Raw genomic sequence first — 18,437 nt, 5'->3', positions numbered from 1 at the left:
ACGCTGCTATATTCTCTGGAATCTGAGCTTTTTCTAGTGGTGCAGGTTATCCTTTCCAGTGTAAAATACTGCCTTTTATTAGAACCTCTCTGTTCACAGCATAACAATAGCAACAAACAGGATGTGAAGTTTACAAAAACTAGAATTAGCCTGGGGAAGAAAAGAGATAGAGGGGACTTGACAGAGATATTCCACAGTATAAAGGTATAGTGAAAACTAATCATTCCCTTGTTTTTATCCTTTAACATAATACACCTCTACCTCGATATAACGTGACCCGATATAACACAAATTCAGATATAACGCAGTAAAGCAGTGCTCTGCGGGGGGCAGGGCTGCACACTCCGGTGGATCAAAGCAAGTTCAATATAACGCGGTTTCACCTATAATGCGGTAAGATTTTTTGGCTCCTGAGGACAGCGTTATATCGAGGTAGAGGTGTATTAGAACAACAGGTCACTTGATGGGGAAATCCTGAATTCTGTACTTAGGCAAACTCCCATTGACTTGAAGGGAGTTTTATACAAGTAAGTACTGAGTTAAGGCCCTGATCTTTCAACATTTATGCATGTGCTTAACTTTACTCCTGTGAGTAGTCCCATTGATTTTATAGGACCAATTCATGTGAATAAAGTTAAACGTCTGTATGTTTGTAGGACTGGTGACTAAGAATTGAAGAATTTGGCCTTTCATTAATTAATTTAGAATAAAATGAAAGGAAATACTAGTTCATAAAGCACATAGTTAACTTGTGAATTCACTACCACAGAAGGTCATTGAGTCAAACACTGTCATTGAATTTTTTTAAAATGTTGTAGAACATAACAATGATCAATCACATTTGTAACCGTTGTACATTTGTAGGTATAATAAACAAATATTTTTGTTATAAACATACTATGATAAAGATAATCAGATTTCATACTTCAGGGCATAAGATGATCATTGACACACTGGAAGGGTCAGAAGGAAGCTCTTGACTATCCCATCATCATCCTATATGCAGTTTTGCATAAAGAGTTAGGTGCATTATGTTTTTTGTTTTTTTTTAAACTTCCACTGCCACAGCAAGATACTGGATTTAATGGATCAATATTTTGAACCAGTAAAGCACTTCCTTTGCAACTACTCCATGCATTCTATCATGGTGCAACCTTCTAGTCTACCATAATGAGCTAACAGTATTTTTTAAATAGCCAAAACAAAATATTCTTCTTAATGCAAGGGCCAGGAGACTCTTTATTATGTTTTAACTCTAAAACTCATACCTCCAAATGGAAGACCCACTATACATTCACATTGCTCATTCACTATTCACTATACATTCACATAGACTCATTGCTTATCCTAGCTCAGAAAATCCATATCCAAGTAAATTTTCAAAAAACAACTTCTTTGTAAATTCAGGGATAAGAATGCTACAAAAATTGGAGATATTGCCACATCTGATTTGAGACATTCTGAACTATGAAACCAATATAAACATGGAGGACTCGGAGAACTCTTGATTTATTTCAGATTTCATTAAAGAGACAGACAGTGGGCTATGCCAATTTAATTTCAGCATTGATGTTACTTCAGTCAAACTGCAGTTTAGCCAACCTACATCATATAAATAACTTTTACAAAGCTGCAAAATTTGCAGTTCTCTACTATACATCTCCTTAGTTTTCTAATTACTTCCTCCTCCATGCAGACAAAACAGAACAATGTATTTGCAGTTGTTCATCCCTACATAGGACTCTGCTGAATCTCACTGCATGCATCTCACTTGATCATTGCCTGTTAGGTTCACTCCCTCAGGGGCACCTGGCATTGGCCACTGTCGGTAGACAGATACTGGGCTAGATGGACCTTTGGTCTGACCCGGTACGGCCTTTCTTATGTTCTTAATGTTATCACTCATCTGCTGAACTGAGTGAGAATGTTTTCACTTACAAGATACCTGGTGGCATCTCCCATTACTTTAACAGCATTTCATACATTTTGTTCAGTCTAATCAAAGCACCTAAAAAAAAAACCCTTTCAATATTAGAGGTATTTTAAAAAGATCTTATAGAATAAATGAACATTGTCTCTTGACTTTGCAAGATTATGTCAGAGATAACATTACTCATAAATATCAGGAACAAAGCACCCAAATCAAAACAATCTCAGAAAAAGAATCAAAACAGATTTTAAAAGGCTGCAAAATGCTTTGAATTTAAAAAAGAAACTCAACTACGGTCTTAAAATTTGTTACTATAAGTTTTATTTTTCACTTCTCATCTTTTATGGACAGACAATGCCAAAATTATGATGGACCAACATCATTTTCTAGATATGTGACAGGTTCCACTAACTGTACTTGCATTAAAACCCTCTCTACATATCTCTCTGCACTCTGAAATACTAAACAGCTGTATCTACCTACCTATACATTCAATCTGCTTTATTTACAGTGCCTTGAGAGAGACAGAGAGGACACCATGATACATAACTGCCAGACTATCCCACATCAGTTTCAGCTTTTACTCTGAATAAAAGAGTACCATAATAAAATACGTTATATCAATGAGTTTCTTTCCAGACATCAATTAAAAAAAAAAAACTGCTACCCAGAGACAGAAAAAAAAAGTTAACTTTGTACTTTATGGAATACAAAATAAAATAATTTAAAAAACAACCTCTCACTCTTAATTAAAAATAAATCATAACAAATAAACTTACTAATAAGAGATTTCTTTTTGACCATTCTTCTTTTAAATTTGTTTTTTCAGACAAATGATCTTCACTAATTATAAAGGAAAATATTTCCTAAGCCACATGCATTTTTTAAGTCACACAAATAGATAAAGTCTTTTTTTTATTATTATTTTTAAACTGACACTTTCTATCAAAACCCTCTGTACTTTTCCCCCCTCTCTACTACCTCCAAGATGGTAGGAAAGTTGTTGTTTTGGAGGGCAGAGGAGCTGCTCTCTGATGTTATGTCCTCTCAGTGCCTGTAGTGGTGCTGTAGGAGGCTGCTGGCTCTCTTCTTGAGCAGCCCCAGCAGCCCTGCCTTCTTTGCTGGAGAATATATTCAGGGATTCCCCTTAATAATCACCTACCCTCTGAGCACTTTGTACTTTTAAAATAATAAAAAGCCCCCCGAAGCTTTCTCCCCCACAAAAGCAGGATCTCCTCAGAGCCAGGGGGGCAGCAGCTGCTCAGCACAGAGCCCGAGCCCATTCCCGGTCCCTCTGCTGGGGAGGAAACTCTGATCTGTCAGCCCAGCAGAGGGAAAGGGGGGAGAGGCGAGAGAGGAGAAAAAAAAAGCAGCTGGAAAGGTAAGCCAGGCCCGGCCTGCATCCTCGGGCTCGCGTAGCGCGGCAGGCGGCGCGCAGGGGGCAGGGCGGGCGGCCACGCGGACTACGCGAGCCCGGGGATTCGACGGAGTGCTGTAGGCCGCAGTGGGGGTGAGGGGTGTCGGAGGGATTTTTAAGACTTTCGGGCGCTAGGGAGGCAGGAAAGCGGGGGTGAAGCGGCCGCTGGATCCCGGGGGACGGGAAGCGGCGCCTCAGTGTGTTTGAATGTAAGGTTAAGGGCGGCGAAGGGGGCGGGTAGGCCTCAGCCCGGCGGGGCCTAGCCGCTCCCCGCCCCCGCCGGTCCCCCCGCTGCGGCCCCCCACTCACGAAGACGGACGGGCTCCTCCTGCCCTGCATGCTGCTGCACTGGGCTCCACGGGTTTGGGGGGGTCGCCGAGGCCGCAGCAGGGGCTGGAGCTTCCCCCCGCCCGGCGGACGGGGATGTGGGGGGAGCGGAGCGGAGCCCCCGGGGGGGCGGAATTTCATGGGATCATATAATTACTGAAGTTATTTTAATTATAATTAGGGATTGAGAATGACAACCCCCCCCCCATCGCAGCCTGGGAGGCGGGTCCCGCGGGGGTGTGTGTATGTGTGTGGGGGGGGGGGAGATTTAACAGCAGCCGGCGGCCTTTAAAGTTTAAGGTTTTCTCCCCCCACCCCCCCCCCACCCCCATAACCTGCCTGTTTTATACCTCCTGCTGCTGCTATTTATAAGTAAAATCATGGGGACAGTATTTTCTTCTTTACTAAATTGGGGGGGTGGGGGTTAAATCCTTCCCTTCCCCGCCCCCCAACCAACCCGTGTCTCCCCCTCTTTTCTGTTTCATTATAGCCTCCTCGACCATGTGCATGTCAATTTTGCTTTGAGTTATTTTGTTTGAATTATAACTTTTTACGGGGTTCCCCCTTGGTTTGTGGAGGGGGCTAAAGGTTTGGGGACCTGGGGAGTTGTTAGATGGACATAGGTTGATCTCACTAGAAGCAGCCTTGCATCACTTGACTCCAACTCATTCTGTAATTTTGAGTGTGAATAAATCTTTCCCCCTCTTTTAGTGCCCCTCTTGCAGGGTCATTATATCTTTCCAGCTAACTTCTGTGTCTTTGAGAGTTTTGCAGGCGCTGTCATTGATAGTCCAAGCACACTGACGCGTGCAGTGTTCTTGGACTGACTCTAGATTTGTGAATGGGGTGTGTAAACTCCTCCTTATTTGAGGTCCGATCCTGCAGACAATTATCTTGTATAGTGTTTACTACCAGGAGTACTTTAAGTAAGCCCTGTGCTTAGTATTAAGTGTTTGCAGGTTGGGGCCGTTGGTCAGTTTTGTATAAAAAGGCTAGGGAAAGATGTTTCCGCAGACCACTTTTTGATAACAAGAAAGGAAAAACTTTTGCATCCAAAGGTGTTTTAAAACTTGGATCTTGATCCTATAGTCTGACTCTGATATCAGTGTGCAGGTCATTATGTCTGTATGGAATCTCACCCCCCTAATTGCAGTATCAGGGCCTGATTTATCAGTCATTTATAGTGGTAAGTAATGAATTTGATGTGAATATAATTCTTACCCAGGAACCCTCTTTACAATCCTAGTACATAAAACTGAAAACGAAAGCAGTTTTCCTGGGGAAAGTCAAGTGTGTTAGCTATACTTGAGAGGGTCCACTGTGGGAGACAGGCATCTTGCACAGCATAGGTAAAATAACTCTGATTTTTAATAGCTATAGATAGCAGTGATTTGTTCCAGTGCATTTTAAAATTTTTTATTAATTGCTTTGTACATATAACCTTGAAGCATTTTTAAAAGCAAAAAAAAAAGCTTGACTTGACACCTGATATTCCACTTTCTGATTTCAGAATAACCAAGTTATAGTTAGGGTTTTGTTACGTAGCAACCTGCAATAAATGCCTATGTTCCCCGTTGTGGGCACTTCTTGAGAGTTGATTTGCCATTCTTTGTTTGTAAATTTAGCAATATGTCCTGTCCATATATTACCCTCCCATGTATCAACAGTGGCTCATGCTTGGACTTTGCTGGCAAAGTATTACACTGACTGACAACCCAACCTCCAGAGCACTATTCTGTTGTAAGAAACTGGCACTTGGAAACCAATGGGACAGCTATAAATTTGTCAGAGCTGACTTATGGACTTCTAAGTGAAAGATCCCAATGATATTTTTATTTATACAAAGTTTCAACTTTTTATTTTTATTCTTGTTTTGGAAAAATTATAGAAACTAACAACATTAAGAAAAAGCAGCAAAGAATCCTGTGGCACCTTGTAGACTAACAGACGTTTTAGAGCATGAGCTTTCGTGGGTGAATACCCACTTCGTCGGACTTGCATCCGACGAAGTGGGTATTCACTCATGAAAGCTCATGGTCTAAAACGTCTGTTAGTCTACAAGGTGCCACAGGATTCTTTGCTGCTTTTACAGATACAGACTAACACGGCTACCCCTCTGATACCTGACAACATTATAGATAATTTGGGATGTTTTCTTATTTTCTTTTTATGTTACAATTCATGTTTTCATGAAAATGTAGGCTCTGATCCTGCAAATATTTATGCATGTGCTTACTTTTATACATTGTTTGGTGTAAATTACCAAAGCGCCATTGTGAAGCTATGACAGTTTACAGCAGCTGAGGGTCTGCTCTGTGAGTACCCCCAGTGACTTATTTCACACACTGTGAGTGGTCCTATTGAAATCAGTGGTGCTGTTCAGTGTGTAAAGATAAGCTTATGTGCAAGTCTTTGCAGCATTGGGAATAAAAGTGCATATTTGATTTTTGTTAAACCTTATACGCAAGTGCATAATTGGAATTATTTAAAATAAGTACTTCATAATGTCATGGCCCTCTCCCGGCAGATGTGGAATAGCTGCTAGATGTATTGCAGAATTTTTCTAAAGACAATTAGTTCACTTTCAAACCTTGCAAAGTTATAAAGGAGGCCTTTTCAGGAGACATTTCTGGGTTATCAAGGTTTTCACTGTCTGTCCTTCACCTTTACATTTTCTCACTGGATTCTAGTTTGTTTTGACATTTATATTGTACCGGTACAATAATTTTGTTTTGTTTTTTAATGTTCTGATGGCTAAAAGATTCCATTTATTCCTTTTTCCAAAGACCTGTATCCTGCAGAGAGTGCCTGCTCTGGCAGAGCAACATATGTGCAGAGAGCCTGTAGAAGTTGGTGTGGGTCTGGGTGGGCACATGGCTCTGCCTTTGTGGGTCTGACTGCAGGATTGTGGCTTTAGCATTTATCTTTAAATGCTGCAGTCTGTGTTAATGATAATTCAGAAGACATAGATCCTGATCTTGCAACCCTCACTGACAAGAATAATCTCATTGAAGTCAATGGGAATATTTCTTTGAGTAAGGTTTGCAGTATCAGGCTATTTTGCTGTATATATCTCCCCTTCTGAGGATTCCCCTTTGCAGTTTAACTCCCGGCTTCCCCATCTTATATGGTTACTGGTATTTAGTGTTTGTGTATCTTCGTACACTTATTCCATGTGCTGATTATTGGGTAAAATGGATCAGCTAGAATTAAAATCCTTACTTCTGTGCACTTTCCAAAGGAGAATAAATAGAAGAATCAGTTCAGTTTTGTATCAATAAAAGTTAGTTTCTAAGTAGGTCCATTTGCTGCTGCCAGTTGTAATCCAAGCATTGTCTGACCATTATTAATCAGAGTAACACAATTATTTTATTACATTTTAGTATATTTTAAAATGTAATTCTGTCGATCAGTACTGAGCCTGAAGGTACCACATTCTCACTTAGTATATTTTGGTTCCATGCAGCCGCTTTGTGCAGACTTGGAGCCCTAACAGTTCTGAGAAGACAGAATGAGGACAACATTGTCACTTCTAGCTTCCTAGGTAGATTTTAATATATGAAAATATAGTAAAGTATAGAATTACAGATAATTAGAGAAAAATGCTATTATGATTAAATTAACATGTTTCTAAAATCTGAGAGCCAACATGGAAAGCAATACTATGAAGTGGCCATGTAGGACCTGAATCACTTTGTTTCCTAAAATAACATTCAACATCAAGTGTTAAATATTTTTTGCTTAAATCATGGCAACATTTTTTTAGCCAATGCATTTTATATCAGCACTGATAATTCAGTAATACAAGGTAGGGAGTGTGTGTTTGTGTGTATATGTACATGTTTGGTCAGTCACTGTTGTATCCCAATGAGCCTTGATCCCGCAAATGGACTTTGAGTGAACACTGGCACTCATGTGGAGCACTGTTGCTCTTGGTAGGGCTCTTCAAAGGTCTCACAGATGAGGGCCAGGGACGTTCTAATTATGTTTTGTTAACTCTTGTCACTGACTATCATTCCCTCCATGCTACTATAAGTCTCTTCTGTCAGAAGATGGAAGATAGTTCTATCTGGCTAACGGAGTCTTTTAATTTTGTTCTGTTGTTGTTTCCAGAATTATAGCAGATTTGGTTTTGTGACTGAATGTAGTAATAACCCTAGCTGTTAAATGGAATTAAACTAAAGTAATGATTAGATCATAGTATGGGAATAAGGGTTGTAGCTTTATGGTACTGATGAAGATCAAAATGAGGAGTGATGTGACTTTACTTTGTAGAATAGAAAACTCTTTAAGGAAAGACTAGATGGTGCAAGATTGGTAATATGAAATGGAACATGTCAGCTCTATCACTGATTCTAATCCAGCCCCTATCAGTAACAACTGGAAGTTTTATTCCTGTATGGTGTCTTTCAAATGGCTGGGCTGTGGGATGAGTTGGGTGATCTCAGTCAAGTTCTGAGTAGATCAGATGCATGTCTCACAAGCCACCAAAATTGCTATGCTTATTGGCAGTCTCTGCAGGGAAGCTAACAATTTAACAGGTGTGAAAGCCGAACATCTTGTACCTAGAGGTGGGCTTTCCAGGTCAGGGTTGAGGAGCAGTGTTGGAACTAGCACAACTTCTATGGATGCTGTATTGTTCTGTGAGTAAATAGAGGACTTCGGTCTCCCTGGCCATCAAATTGGCACATTTTAGAAACTCATAAATGGAAAATGTATTTGTCTGTCATATGCCATGCGTACACATGAACCAGTATCATAACACTAAATCCACACTACACATTTAAAAATACAAAACAACCACACTGAAGTGACATCTTTAATGATGACAAGTGTTTGGAAGCTACAGTGTGAAACTTTAAACTTAGTCCTCATAATTATACATCTTTTAGCTCCAGACAGATAATTGCAATCCAATTTACAATGCACTTGAGGATTCCATTCCCTAAATGTGCCTCATACAGATAGAAATGTACATCTCCAAGCATACATTTTAAAATGTAACTAATCTGTGCATTAAAATATTATTATAATATTTGCAGTACAAGTGTCTTCTGAAAATTATGAAGAGTGTATCCTTGGTGTGCTAGATTCTCCCTCTGTGACTGGGCCACCAATTTCCATCTTAGAGTAGAGCACATATCACATAGCAAGTTTCTGCATAAGATAATACTGACATTCAGTATATGATTATACAAGGGGAAATCTCTGCCAGTTTGCTGGGAGATGATACCACAGAGAGTGGCATTGCCTAGTTCAGCCCAGCCTCACAACATATTCCCTCATGATGCCGAGTTAGCTCTCACATACACAGACAGAATTACCAGAGGAACAGGTTTTCTCTTTTATTTATCCTCTCAGTACCAAAACATGGAGAGAATGATATGGTCCTAGATTTGAAATGTTACAGTATTTTGCTGAGACAAAATGGGTGAGGTAGTACCATTTATTGGACCAACTTCTGTTGTTGGAGAAAGAGACAAGCTTTTGAGCTACACAGCACTGCTCTTCAGGACACAGTGCAAACAACTGTATTTTGCTGGTACCTGTTTTGTGGGTCCTCTGGTGTATTTCTCCCTGCTACTGCTGACTAATATTAAACCTCACTTCTTTAAAATTATCTATTAATATATAGCCCATGCTTCTAAAAATGTGACTTCTGGTTTTCATACACAGATCTGGTTTTTAAGTAGCAGCTTGTGTGCATACATGGGATAACTGCAGGCACAAATTTGGAGAGTGAGTTGAAGCTGTCTGAAGACTCAGTCTCTAGCATAGGCACAAAAGATACAAATCAAGTTTCAGAAGGTTTTATGCCCTGATATTTTGGGTGCAAAGCACTTGGCTTTCCAGAGGAAGTCCACATTTCACAGTCTTCGTCTGTTACTGAATTTTGTGGGACAAAAATAATTTATCTTCCACCCACTATTTAACAAACATGGTTTCAGTTCTTTTCAGATAAGCTACTTGTGCTTATTGCAATGTATTGCTCTACTTGATTATTTAGTGGCAAGAAATATTCTGTAAAAAAGAGCTGTATTTCATTCACTGTAAAATACAAGTTCAGATCAAAATGAAAAAATATAAAGTTCTTGCAATATGTATATGCTATGGTAGTAAAAAGAAAAAGCTTCTTTAGATCCAGGGTTACATTTTGTTTACATAAGCCCTGCTCCTGCAATCAGACCCAGGTGGGCAGATTCCTGCACAGCTCCTCTGACTTCATTGTATGGGCACTGGGGTCTGCCCCTGAAGATCGAATTGCAAGATTAAGACATAGGCAGCTGCTACAGTTTTATGTAATGGCTAGATCTGTTTTTGTTACCGTAGTATATTATTAAATCTACTGCTATATGATTACAGTGATGCAAGTGATCGCTTCCTATCAGACAGAATATTTCACAAGGTACTGTTCACATGAGTTTGTCTTGGTGCATATGCACAGAATCCAGTAATTCTAACCCAGTGATTGATATGGACTGGAATATGTGGGGTCTGGCCTAGTAGTCAGAGCAGGAGTCAGGTCTAGTGGGACCCAAGTGTCAGCACCAGACTCAACTGCCAATTACCAGAGCCAAGGATCAAGTCAGAGTCAGAACCAGGAATTGAAGCTGAGGGTCAGAGCTGAGGTTAGATGCCAAGGGTCAAGCAGGGTCAGAGGTGAGGGTCAGAACCAGGACTGGTAACTGATGATTGGAAGCAAGTTGTAAGGGCAGGCAACTGGAGGAGAGGCCAGGGTCAAGCACAGAGCAGAAGCACAGTGGGGGGAGGAGCAAAGGCAGGAGCCAGGAACCGAGCAGGAATCAGGAACAGGGGGGTTAGGTGCAGGAGGTAGGCACAAGCAGAGTCCAGTGCAGCCGCAACAGGAAGTCATCTTGTTGCTCGGGCAAACTTCCTGTGCCTCCTTTTGACTTAGTGTGGTTGGACCAGTCGGTGGAGTCGAGCAGTCCTCCAATCAGAGCTCCTGTGGGTGGTGCCTTTGCTAACACTGTAGTGCAGTGGCTCTCAAACTTTTGTACTGGTGTCCCCTTTCACAGAGCAAGCCTCTGAGTGCAACCCCCCCTTTTATAAATTAAAAAACACTTCTTAATATATTTAATATCACTATAAATGCTGGAGGCAAAGCGGGGTTTGGGGTAGAGCCTGACAGCTCGTGACCCCCTCCATGTAATAACCTCGTGACCTCCTGAAGGGTCCTGACCCCCAGTTTGAAAACCCCTGCGGCAGTGCTACTAGCTTGTCCGTCCACCAGATTTCAGCAGACATTGGGTGCAGGGCCAGGATCCAGCAGCTGTTTGGGGGCACCCAGTCCTGGGTTCACGACCTGGTACTTCACGGTGATTCCCATCCCCCCCCAAAGATCCATTGCTTTCTGTTGTTATTAATTGTTTATACTTTATATGACATCCTAGTTCTGCATGGTGCCTTACACATACATAAAAAGGAAAATACTGTGCCTGTCTTGAGGAGCTTACATTTTAAGTTAATTCCAGAAACACAGCTAGCATGATAACAGACCTCAATGGAAAAGTGATAGGGAAGTATCTTAATGGAGAAGGGAATTCAGTTCATGGAAATTGGCTCTGGGCAAACTACAGCAATGAAACTGGTTGGTTAGGGTATTTCTTGTTAGTTATGTTGGAACAGTTTTAAATAACGTTTGATTTTCTTTGGTGTATCAGCTTTGAAAATCTTCACAAATTTATTTTGTGAAGAAAGATTTGAATGAGAAGATGATTGACCAGTGAAAGGTTAGTCAAGGCCTATCAGGAAAGAAGGCATGAAGAAAACAGTGGGTGTGATTAGGTGGGTGACTTTTGTGGCTGAGAGAGAAGGGGATGAGATGGGGAATAGGTAGTAAAGAGGCCAGCAGTGAAATTTCTGTGGCAGTCGTATGTATGTATTTTTTCCCTCTCTGGAGGGAAGAAAAAGTTGACCTATCAGGCTGAATACCTTTCTCTGTTACACACTTGAAACCTTATTGACTCCATTGGTTTTGTATGATGTAACTGAGGGCAGAACTTGGCATACAGTGTTCTCCTATTGGTTATAGAGGAAATAATTAAAGAACAGAAATCTGGCTTGTTGTGGACACAAACCTTATTCTGAGCTCACTTACACTCAGGACATGATCAACTTGAAATCTTGCCAGTAAAATGAGTTAAACTTACGTTGGGAGGGTCCTATGCTAATTTTTGTGGTTTTACAGTCACATTTTCCTATTTAAAAAAAAATAATCCTTTTCCATTGTGCATATGAAAACTGCCACAATTTCCCCCCTCCCCTTGCAGCTCCCAGCTGCTTTCTGTTCTAGTAACCTTGGCTTTTCCTTGTAACAACAGTAGGAATAAGCTTTTTGGACAAAAGTTTGAATTTTTTATTTTTTAAGTTGTGTGTCTATTTTGACCTCAATACGAGTTATCCTGGGGGTAAAGCAGGTGTATGAACAAGACTTCCTAATCTGTATCAAAAACACTCTTGTTCCTACCAAGATGTTTGAGATCTCCATAAAGCTTTACTTCCTTTAAAATGTATATTTTTTAAAACAATTAAATCACTTTTATCACCTCTATTTCTGTTCCACAAATGCTCATCAGAGAGAGAGAGAACACAGCCAGCCAATGAATAAAATACTTTATTTAACAGAATTCATTATCTGGATTGCTGATTTTATGATGAAAGATTATTTTTATTTTATAAAAATTGTCTTAAATTACTTCCTCAAAATGAAGTCTTGAGAATGGCTAACAGATTTTTGGATGATGCAGGGAATGATTCTCTTGTTGGTACCATGTCAGTGATATGTATATGAACACTGTATAGTTAGTGTGATTTTGATTTCAGGGCAAAGGTTTTGAAACAGTTTGAAAATGTGATAACTTTCCAAACCATAGTTTCAAAAGGGAATCCTTTTGTCTAATAGTTGGCAAGGCCTTCCTAATAAGGCTACTTAAGTGTGTTTTATAGAAACATCTTTCCCTTGATTAATCCATTTTTGTGAGATCATTGTGCTGAAATACTGTTTCTCCCTACAGTGGACTTGATTCTTCACTGTCTTGCTACTTGATCGGTCACGTATGCCAATGAAAAGCAGGCATAAAATGCTGCTGATTTCATAGCATTTTACACTGATTGTACACAGGTAAATGACTGCACAAGATGCAAGGCAGTGGAGAGTAAGTCCCAGTGTCTGCAGTCTTTGCATTTTAGCATCTGCAATGGAACTGTTTCTTTAATAGAACTATTTTGGGGGGGAGGGGAGGGAGGACAGGAGGTGTAAGGTTAAAAACTGTTAAAATTAAGAATAGAAATAAATACTTTTCTCTACGTTTTTTGTTACAGGAAATGGTATAAAAATATAGTTTAAATCATTTCTCTGTGAGTCACCCAGTTTTCAGAGGTGGCTGTGGTTGCTACAGGTGCTCTATACCTCTGAAACTCAGGCTACTTATTTAGGTGCCTAAATGTGCCTAACAGTAGGCATCCCAAGTTTTCAAGGATTTGCCCAAATGGATTACCAAACTTGTGTTAAATAATCTCACTTAACACACATCCTCCTCTGCAAAAGCCCAGGAGAACAGTTGGAATGTGCAGCTTCTCCTGAATGTCTCCAAATCCAAGCTCTGACTAACCAAGGAGGAAAGCAAATTTACCAGGCAGTTAACTAGAGCACTTCAGATTATCTCAACTGCCACAGTAATAGATGAAGCAATCTTTCAGATAGCTGGGATTGAAACCATTTATGGCTTTAAAGAGCAAATCCAGTGCCTTAACAGTCTTTGCTTTATTATTATTATCATTGTTGTTATTTGTGCTACTGTAGCGCCTAGGAGCCCTTTTCATGGACCAGGACCCCACTGTGCTAGGCGCTGCACAAACACAGAACAGAAAGATGGTCCCTGCCCCAAAAAGCTTCCAGTCTAACTATGACAAGAGACAACAGATGGATACAGACAGACTGGGAAGTACAAGGAAACAATAGATCTCCAATCCATTCTGATGGGATATATTCTGGTGACTGGTTTTGAATTTCTATAGTACTCGCTCCTTGGTGCATTCAGAGAAATTGGTTAAAGTGATTGATGTTGGCTTGAATAGTATAATTTGGGGTATGATAAGATGTTGATTTATGTTTGTGCTTCATTGTTCTGGTGCAAATGAAGTACTAAGGTCGCATGTGTGTATGCGCGCGCAGAGAGAGATCTGGTATAAAAGTTTTATTGCATGTGTTTGGAATGGCCCTTGTTATTCACAGATGAGTTATGTAGCTCCCTCCAAACTTATCAGTAAACACTTTACAGCATATTACCCCATCATGTATTCAGTGGTATATGTCACATATGTTAGATGTAAAACTGTCAGGAATGTTTTATAGAATTTGTTTAGTTTATTGAAATTGTTTCTTATATCCCTTTCCTTGTAAATCCAGGTGCTTTCGTTACCCGAAGTACCACTGTGCAATGCTTGGTGTGAGAGACATTTTAACTAACACTCACAAAAATGACTTAAAACAGCTTTTCTAGACCTAAAAATGTCACAACACTAAAGTAGTTTTCTCAGGGAGCTATCAGGCAGGAAGTGATCACTGGACCATAGTGGGAAGCTCCCATTTCCAATATATAAAGCTCCCTTTCTAGTCCCGTGGGGCCACTGGATAATTAACTTTCAAGGTATGACATTTTCATTTATAGAAAAGCTGTTGTGGCCCAGGACTGACCTGCGCTTCAGATAGGAGTGCAATTTTTTGGGTGGGGAGGAGGAAACCTTTCTCTGGCTGACTTTGAAGCTCCACAGTGGTTTGCGATATTAAAATATTTCCCAGCAAGAACGATTAGTGGGGGAGAGGGTAGGTCAGCTGGTCCTGGGTATGTGTTACACAAGCATATGACAAATCAACTTATCACATGAATAGCACCTCTACGTACATGGTGTACAAAACTTAATAATTGAAAAACTGAGCACACCAAGTTCAGGACTGCGTTTCAATTCTTCAGGGTTGCTTGTTTAGTTAATAGTTGAACTCGATCATTACAAACAGTTTTGCACAATGTAAGTTGGGCATTAGCAAAGCAGCTGTATCATGTATGTAGAGCTGAACCTAATTGAAAGGTGCTCTGGAAAAGAAGGACGTGATTGCTAAAAACTCCAGAGTGGTGGGGAATCAGAAATGAAAGGGGTGGCATGTGAGATCACAAATTTCTTTCTGTATACCTTAGTAACCTCTGCATTTAAAAAATGACTCCGTGCTACAGCTAATGAGTGAAATCCTGGCTTTCCTGAAATCAGTGGGGGTTCTGCTGTTGACTTCAGTAGAGCCAGGATTTCACCCAATAAGTATGACAAAGTAAATAAAATCTGGCTGGCCTTGGAAAAGGCTGATTACAGATTTATGCAGAGTCTGTGGGGATTACAAATTCCGAAAACCATACACTAGATGTGAGCCATGCAGCTATAACAAAAACTTATTGTGCTGCATGAGTGCTAAAATTAAATTTTAACATATCAGGGCTGCTATCTTCAGAAGGTTATTCTGAGCAAGGTATTCCACTGAATATTAGCGTGCAAAAATTTGGGTTAGTGATATGTCTACATTCCATTTAATAATTGACTGTGGATTATCTAATTAATCCAGTTTGTTGGGTGTTGGCTGAGCCACGTGCTGAGAAACAACATCCAACACCTTGCTTACTATGCAAAACGGTCCCATCTGCTTTAATCTTGACCGATTTGGACCTTTTTGATATTTTTCTTAGACAATCTGCTTCATCTGACTCGTCATCATTCCAGGATAGTGGTCTCCTTGGGGCTCTCTCCTAACATTGATATGGTACAGAAGATTTAAAATCAGGTACTGTCGTGTGCCCTTCCCCTCAACAAAAACAAAATGCAGAACTTAATGCATCTTTTTTTTTCCATGTGATTTATCTTAATATTTTTGGTTCTTTCAGCTGATGTTCACAAGGAATAGAGTCACGTGATGTATGAAGGCAAACACATACACTTCTCTGAGGTTGACAATAAGCCCTTGTGCTCATATAGCCCCAAACTGTGCAAGCAGAGGCGACTTAACGGCTACGCCTTCTGTATCAGACACGTTCTGGAGGACAAGACTGCCCCCTTCAAGCAATGTGAATATGTGGCCAAGTATAACAGCCAACGCTGCACCAACCCTATCCCCAAATCTGAGGACCGTAGGTGAGTGATGGTGGCCCTCCATGAATTGGAAATAGCTTCAGTCAGCTTGGCTACAAATTTGGTCTTACTGATTGGGAACTGTCTTCATGGTTAGGGAGAAAGTGGTCAAATAGATTAAATATCAGTATGTTTCTGTAAGTATTTTTTTTTCTTTTTTAAAGACCAATATAGGGTTTTTTTTGTTATTTGTGGGGAATCAGATAGGGGAAAAGGAAGAAGCAAAGTATATATTCAAGCAAGATTATTGCTTTTCCTCAAAGTTCACTTCAAACTCTACTGATCAAACCTTTACATAATACTTACTTTTCCCCTTCATTTGTTTCTCTACTGAGTATACCTGGGAATTGATGCTCTTAAAAGGTGCTTGAATTGCTTGAGGAAGATTGTGGTTGGACATCTGGGTTTGATGGGGTTGGAAAAACATAGCTGGGGAGTTGCAAGAGTGCATAGGCTTCTGGTGAGAGTTTGGGGAGCTCAAGGCAGAATCAAAGTTCAGGGCTCCATCAGTTGAGGTACTCACATGTCCCCTATAACCATATTATTTGAGCACTTCACACATGTTAATAAATATATCTTCAGAGAATCCCTGTGCAGGAGGGAAGTATTCATATTTCACAGTAGGAGGATTGAGGCACAGAAATTAAATGACTTGCCCAAGGTTACATAGGAAGTTTGTGGCAGAGCCAGGAATTGGAACCAGACTTCCAGAATCCCAATCCTGTGCCTTAGCCACAAGACCATTCTTCCTTGCCCTTTAAGACTGGTTTAAATATTGACATAATTGGAGTTGCATGGGGTGTAAGTAAAGACAGAATTTGGTTTTAATTTCCTTATGTTGTGTCTGACTTGCATATAAGTTGTGGTCAGAAATGTGGCTGACTTCTAAGTTTGGCTGCATGGTGCCCATGACATTATATTTCTGAAGAGACACTATCACACCATTAGTATAGTATTTCAAATGATGAAATAAAGTGTTTATTAACTATCTGAGATTGGAATTTGTACCATGGAAATAATTATTTTTAACCCCAAAAGTAAACAGAATATGACAAAAAAGAAATGGACAGCTCTTCACTGACCTTTCATTTTATTAGCTGCCATTCCCTAACCTTTCACATTATTACTAGTGTTCCCACTGTGCCCTACATATAACTTCCTTTTCGGTTCCCAGCTCCCTCTGTTGTCTGAAACAACAGTTGGATTGTGCTCTAAATTAACTTGCACTTCACCTGCCATTTCAGTTGAGGAGACTGATGAAGTGAGAAGAACATTTACCAAAAGCTCTAAGGCAAATGCTCAGATGGCACAGAATGAATAATTTCGAGCCATGATTTGATAATCATTGACCATTCCTCTGCTAATATCCCAGTAAAGACTGGAGATAAGTTTAAAAAAAAAATCATGGAAATTGTCAGATCAAACGATACATTGTCATTTCAGATGCAAGAACTAAGTGGGCCAAAATCCCTGTTTACCTTCTAATCATACTTTTTATAAAACCTCCAAAATGTAAGTGAAAGTTCCTAGGTCCCATGTGTCCCCATGTAATTTGATATTAATCTTTCAAGTGTGAAACCAATTCATTGTGTAAAATAAAATGTATCAAAATGTATACAGTACACTGTGCTAACTTCTGGAGTGTGTTGTATCAGAATAATTAAACTGCATGACAAGCATTGCATTACAGCATTTGAAAGTTGAGGATAGCAGGTGTGTGAAGAAGGGAGTAAAACTTTAATCTCAAATGAGAGATGTTGGAATGAATATTTTCAAAGACGACATCTCAGACTAGAGTTTGCAGTTTAGCAATAGGGTTTCATGAGTTTCCAATAATAATTTTAGAGCAGGCACAAAATGACAGTTCTTGGCTGATGTGGCTATATCTATATCATAGGAGACTGACTTTTCACAGTCAGTTCAGTATGGAGATATTTGCCATTTCTTCCTCCTTTGCTTGCCACCTTTAATTTTCTATGCCAAGACTTTTGTATTTCATCTGCCAGACAACCCACTTTCGTTATACAGTTTGTTACATAATTGTGTAGGATCAGAAGTGAGCCATAGAATGCTTTGATAACTTTCATCTCCATCCTATATAATTTGGAAGCTTATTTAAAAAAAAAAAAACTTACAACACTTTGCACTCACATGCAAAAAGCCTCAGCTCTGATCAGAAGACGATAAACAAAATTATTTCCTGACCTCCAAGCAGAAAAATAGTTAATATTCTTTTAACTTGTTAAATTAATTAACCATTCAAGTTCTTCAAATTAAATCTATTAGTACACAACTTCATCACCTCAGTTAGAAGTCTATTCTGCCTATTCAAGCCTCTCTGTAAAATTACATGTTCCCTCTTAACTTTGAATTTGTCCCCTAATTCTGATCTGTCTAAGTACTGCAAATAGATAATGAAGCTCAATTGTATTATTTTAATTATGTTGCATTACACTTTATATAGATTAAACACTTATCATTTCATCTCTTAATTGTCTTCTGTCAAAATGAAATAAATCCACGTTTGTCAGTCTCTTCTGATTTGTAAGTTCCTCCTTTCCATTTTTTCAT

At 39.7% G+C, this 18,437-nt stretch overlaps 1 protein-coding gene across 1 annotated transcript in view; it reads left to right on the top strand.

Annotated features, from left to right (window-relative positions):
- The first annotated feature begins 3,047 nt into the window (after positions 1 to 3,047).
- The window catches only part of INO80D (INO80 complex subunit D), a 50,575-nt gene continuing 35,185 nt past the window's right edge, over positions 3,048 to 18,437 (top strand). The window contains exons 1-3 of the mRNA XM_045032068.1: positions 3,048 to 3,311; positions 15,428 to 15,522; positions 15,623 to 15,869. Coding sequence (XP_044888003.1) covers positions 15,652 to 15,869 — 218 coding nt within the window. The 5' untranslated portion in view covers positions 3,048 to 3,311; positions 15,428 to 15,522; positions 15,623 to 15,651. The remainder of the gene's footprint in view (positions 3,312 to 15,427; positions 15,523 to 15,622; positions 15,870 to 18,437) is intronic.

This window comes from Mauremys mutica, chromosome 10 (genome assembly GCF_020497125.1).
Source record: "Mauremys mutica isolate MM-2020 ecotype Southern chromosome 10, ASM2049712v1, whole genome shotgun sequence".
NCBI classification, from domain to species: domain Eukaryota; kingdom Metazoa; phylum Chordata; order Testudines; family Geoemydidae; genus Mauremys; species Mauremys mutica.
This window is presented reverse-complemented; position numbering and strand designations above follow the sequence as displayed.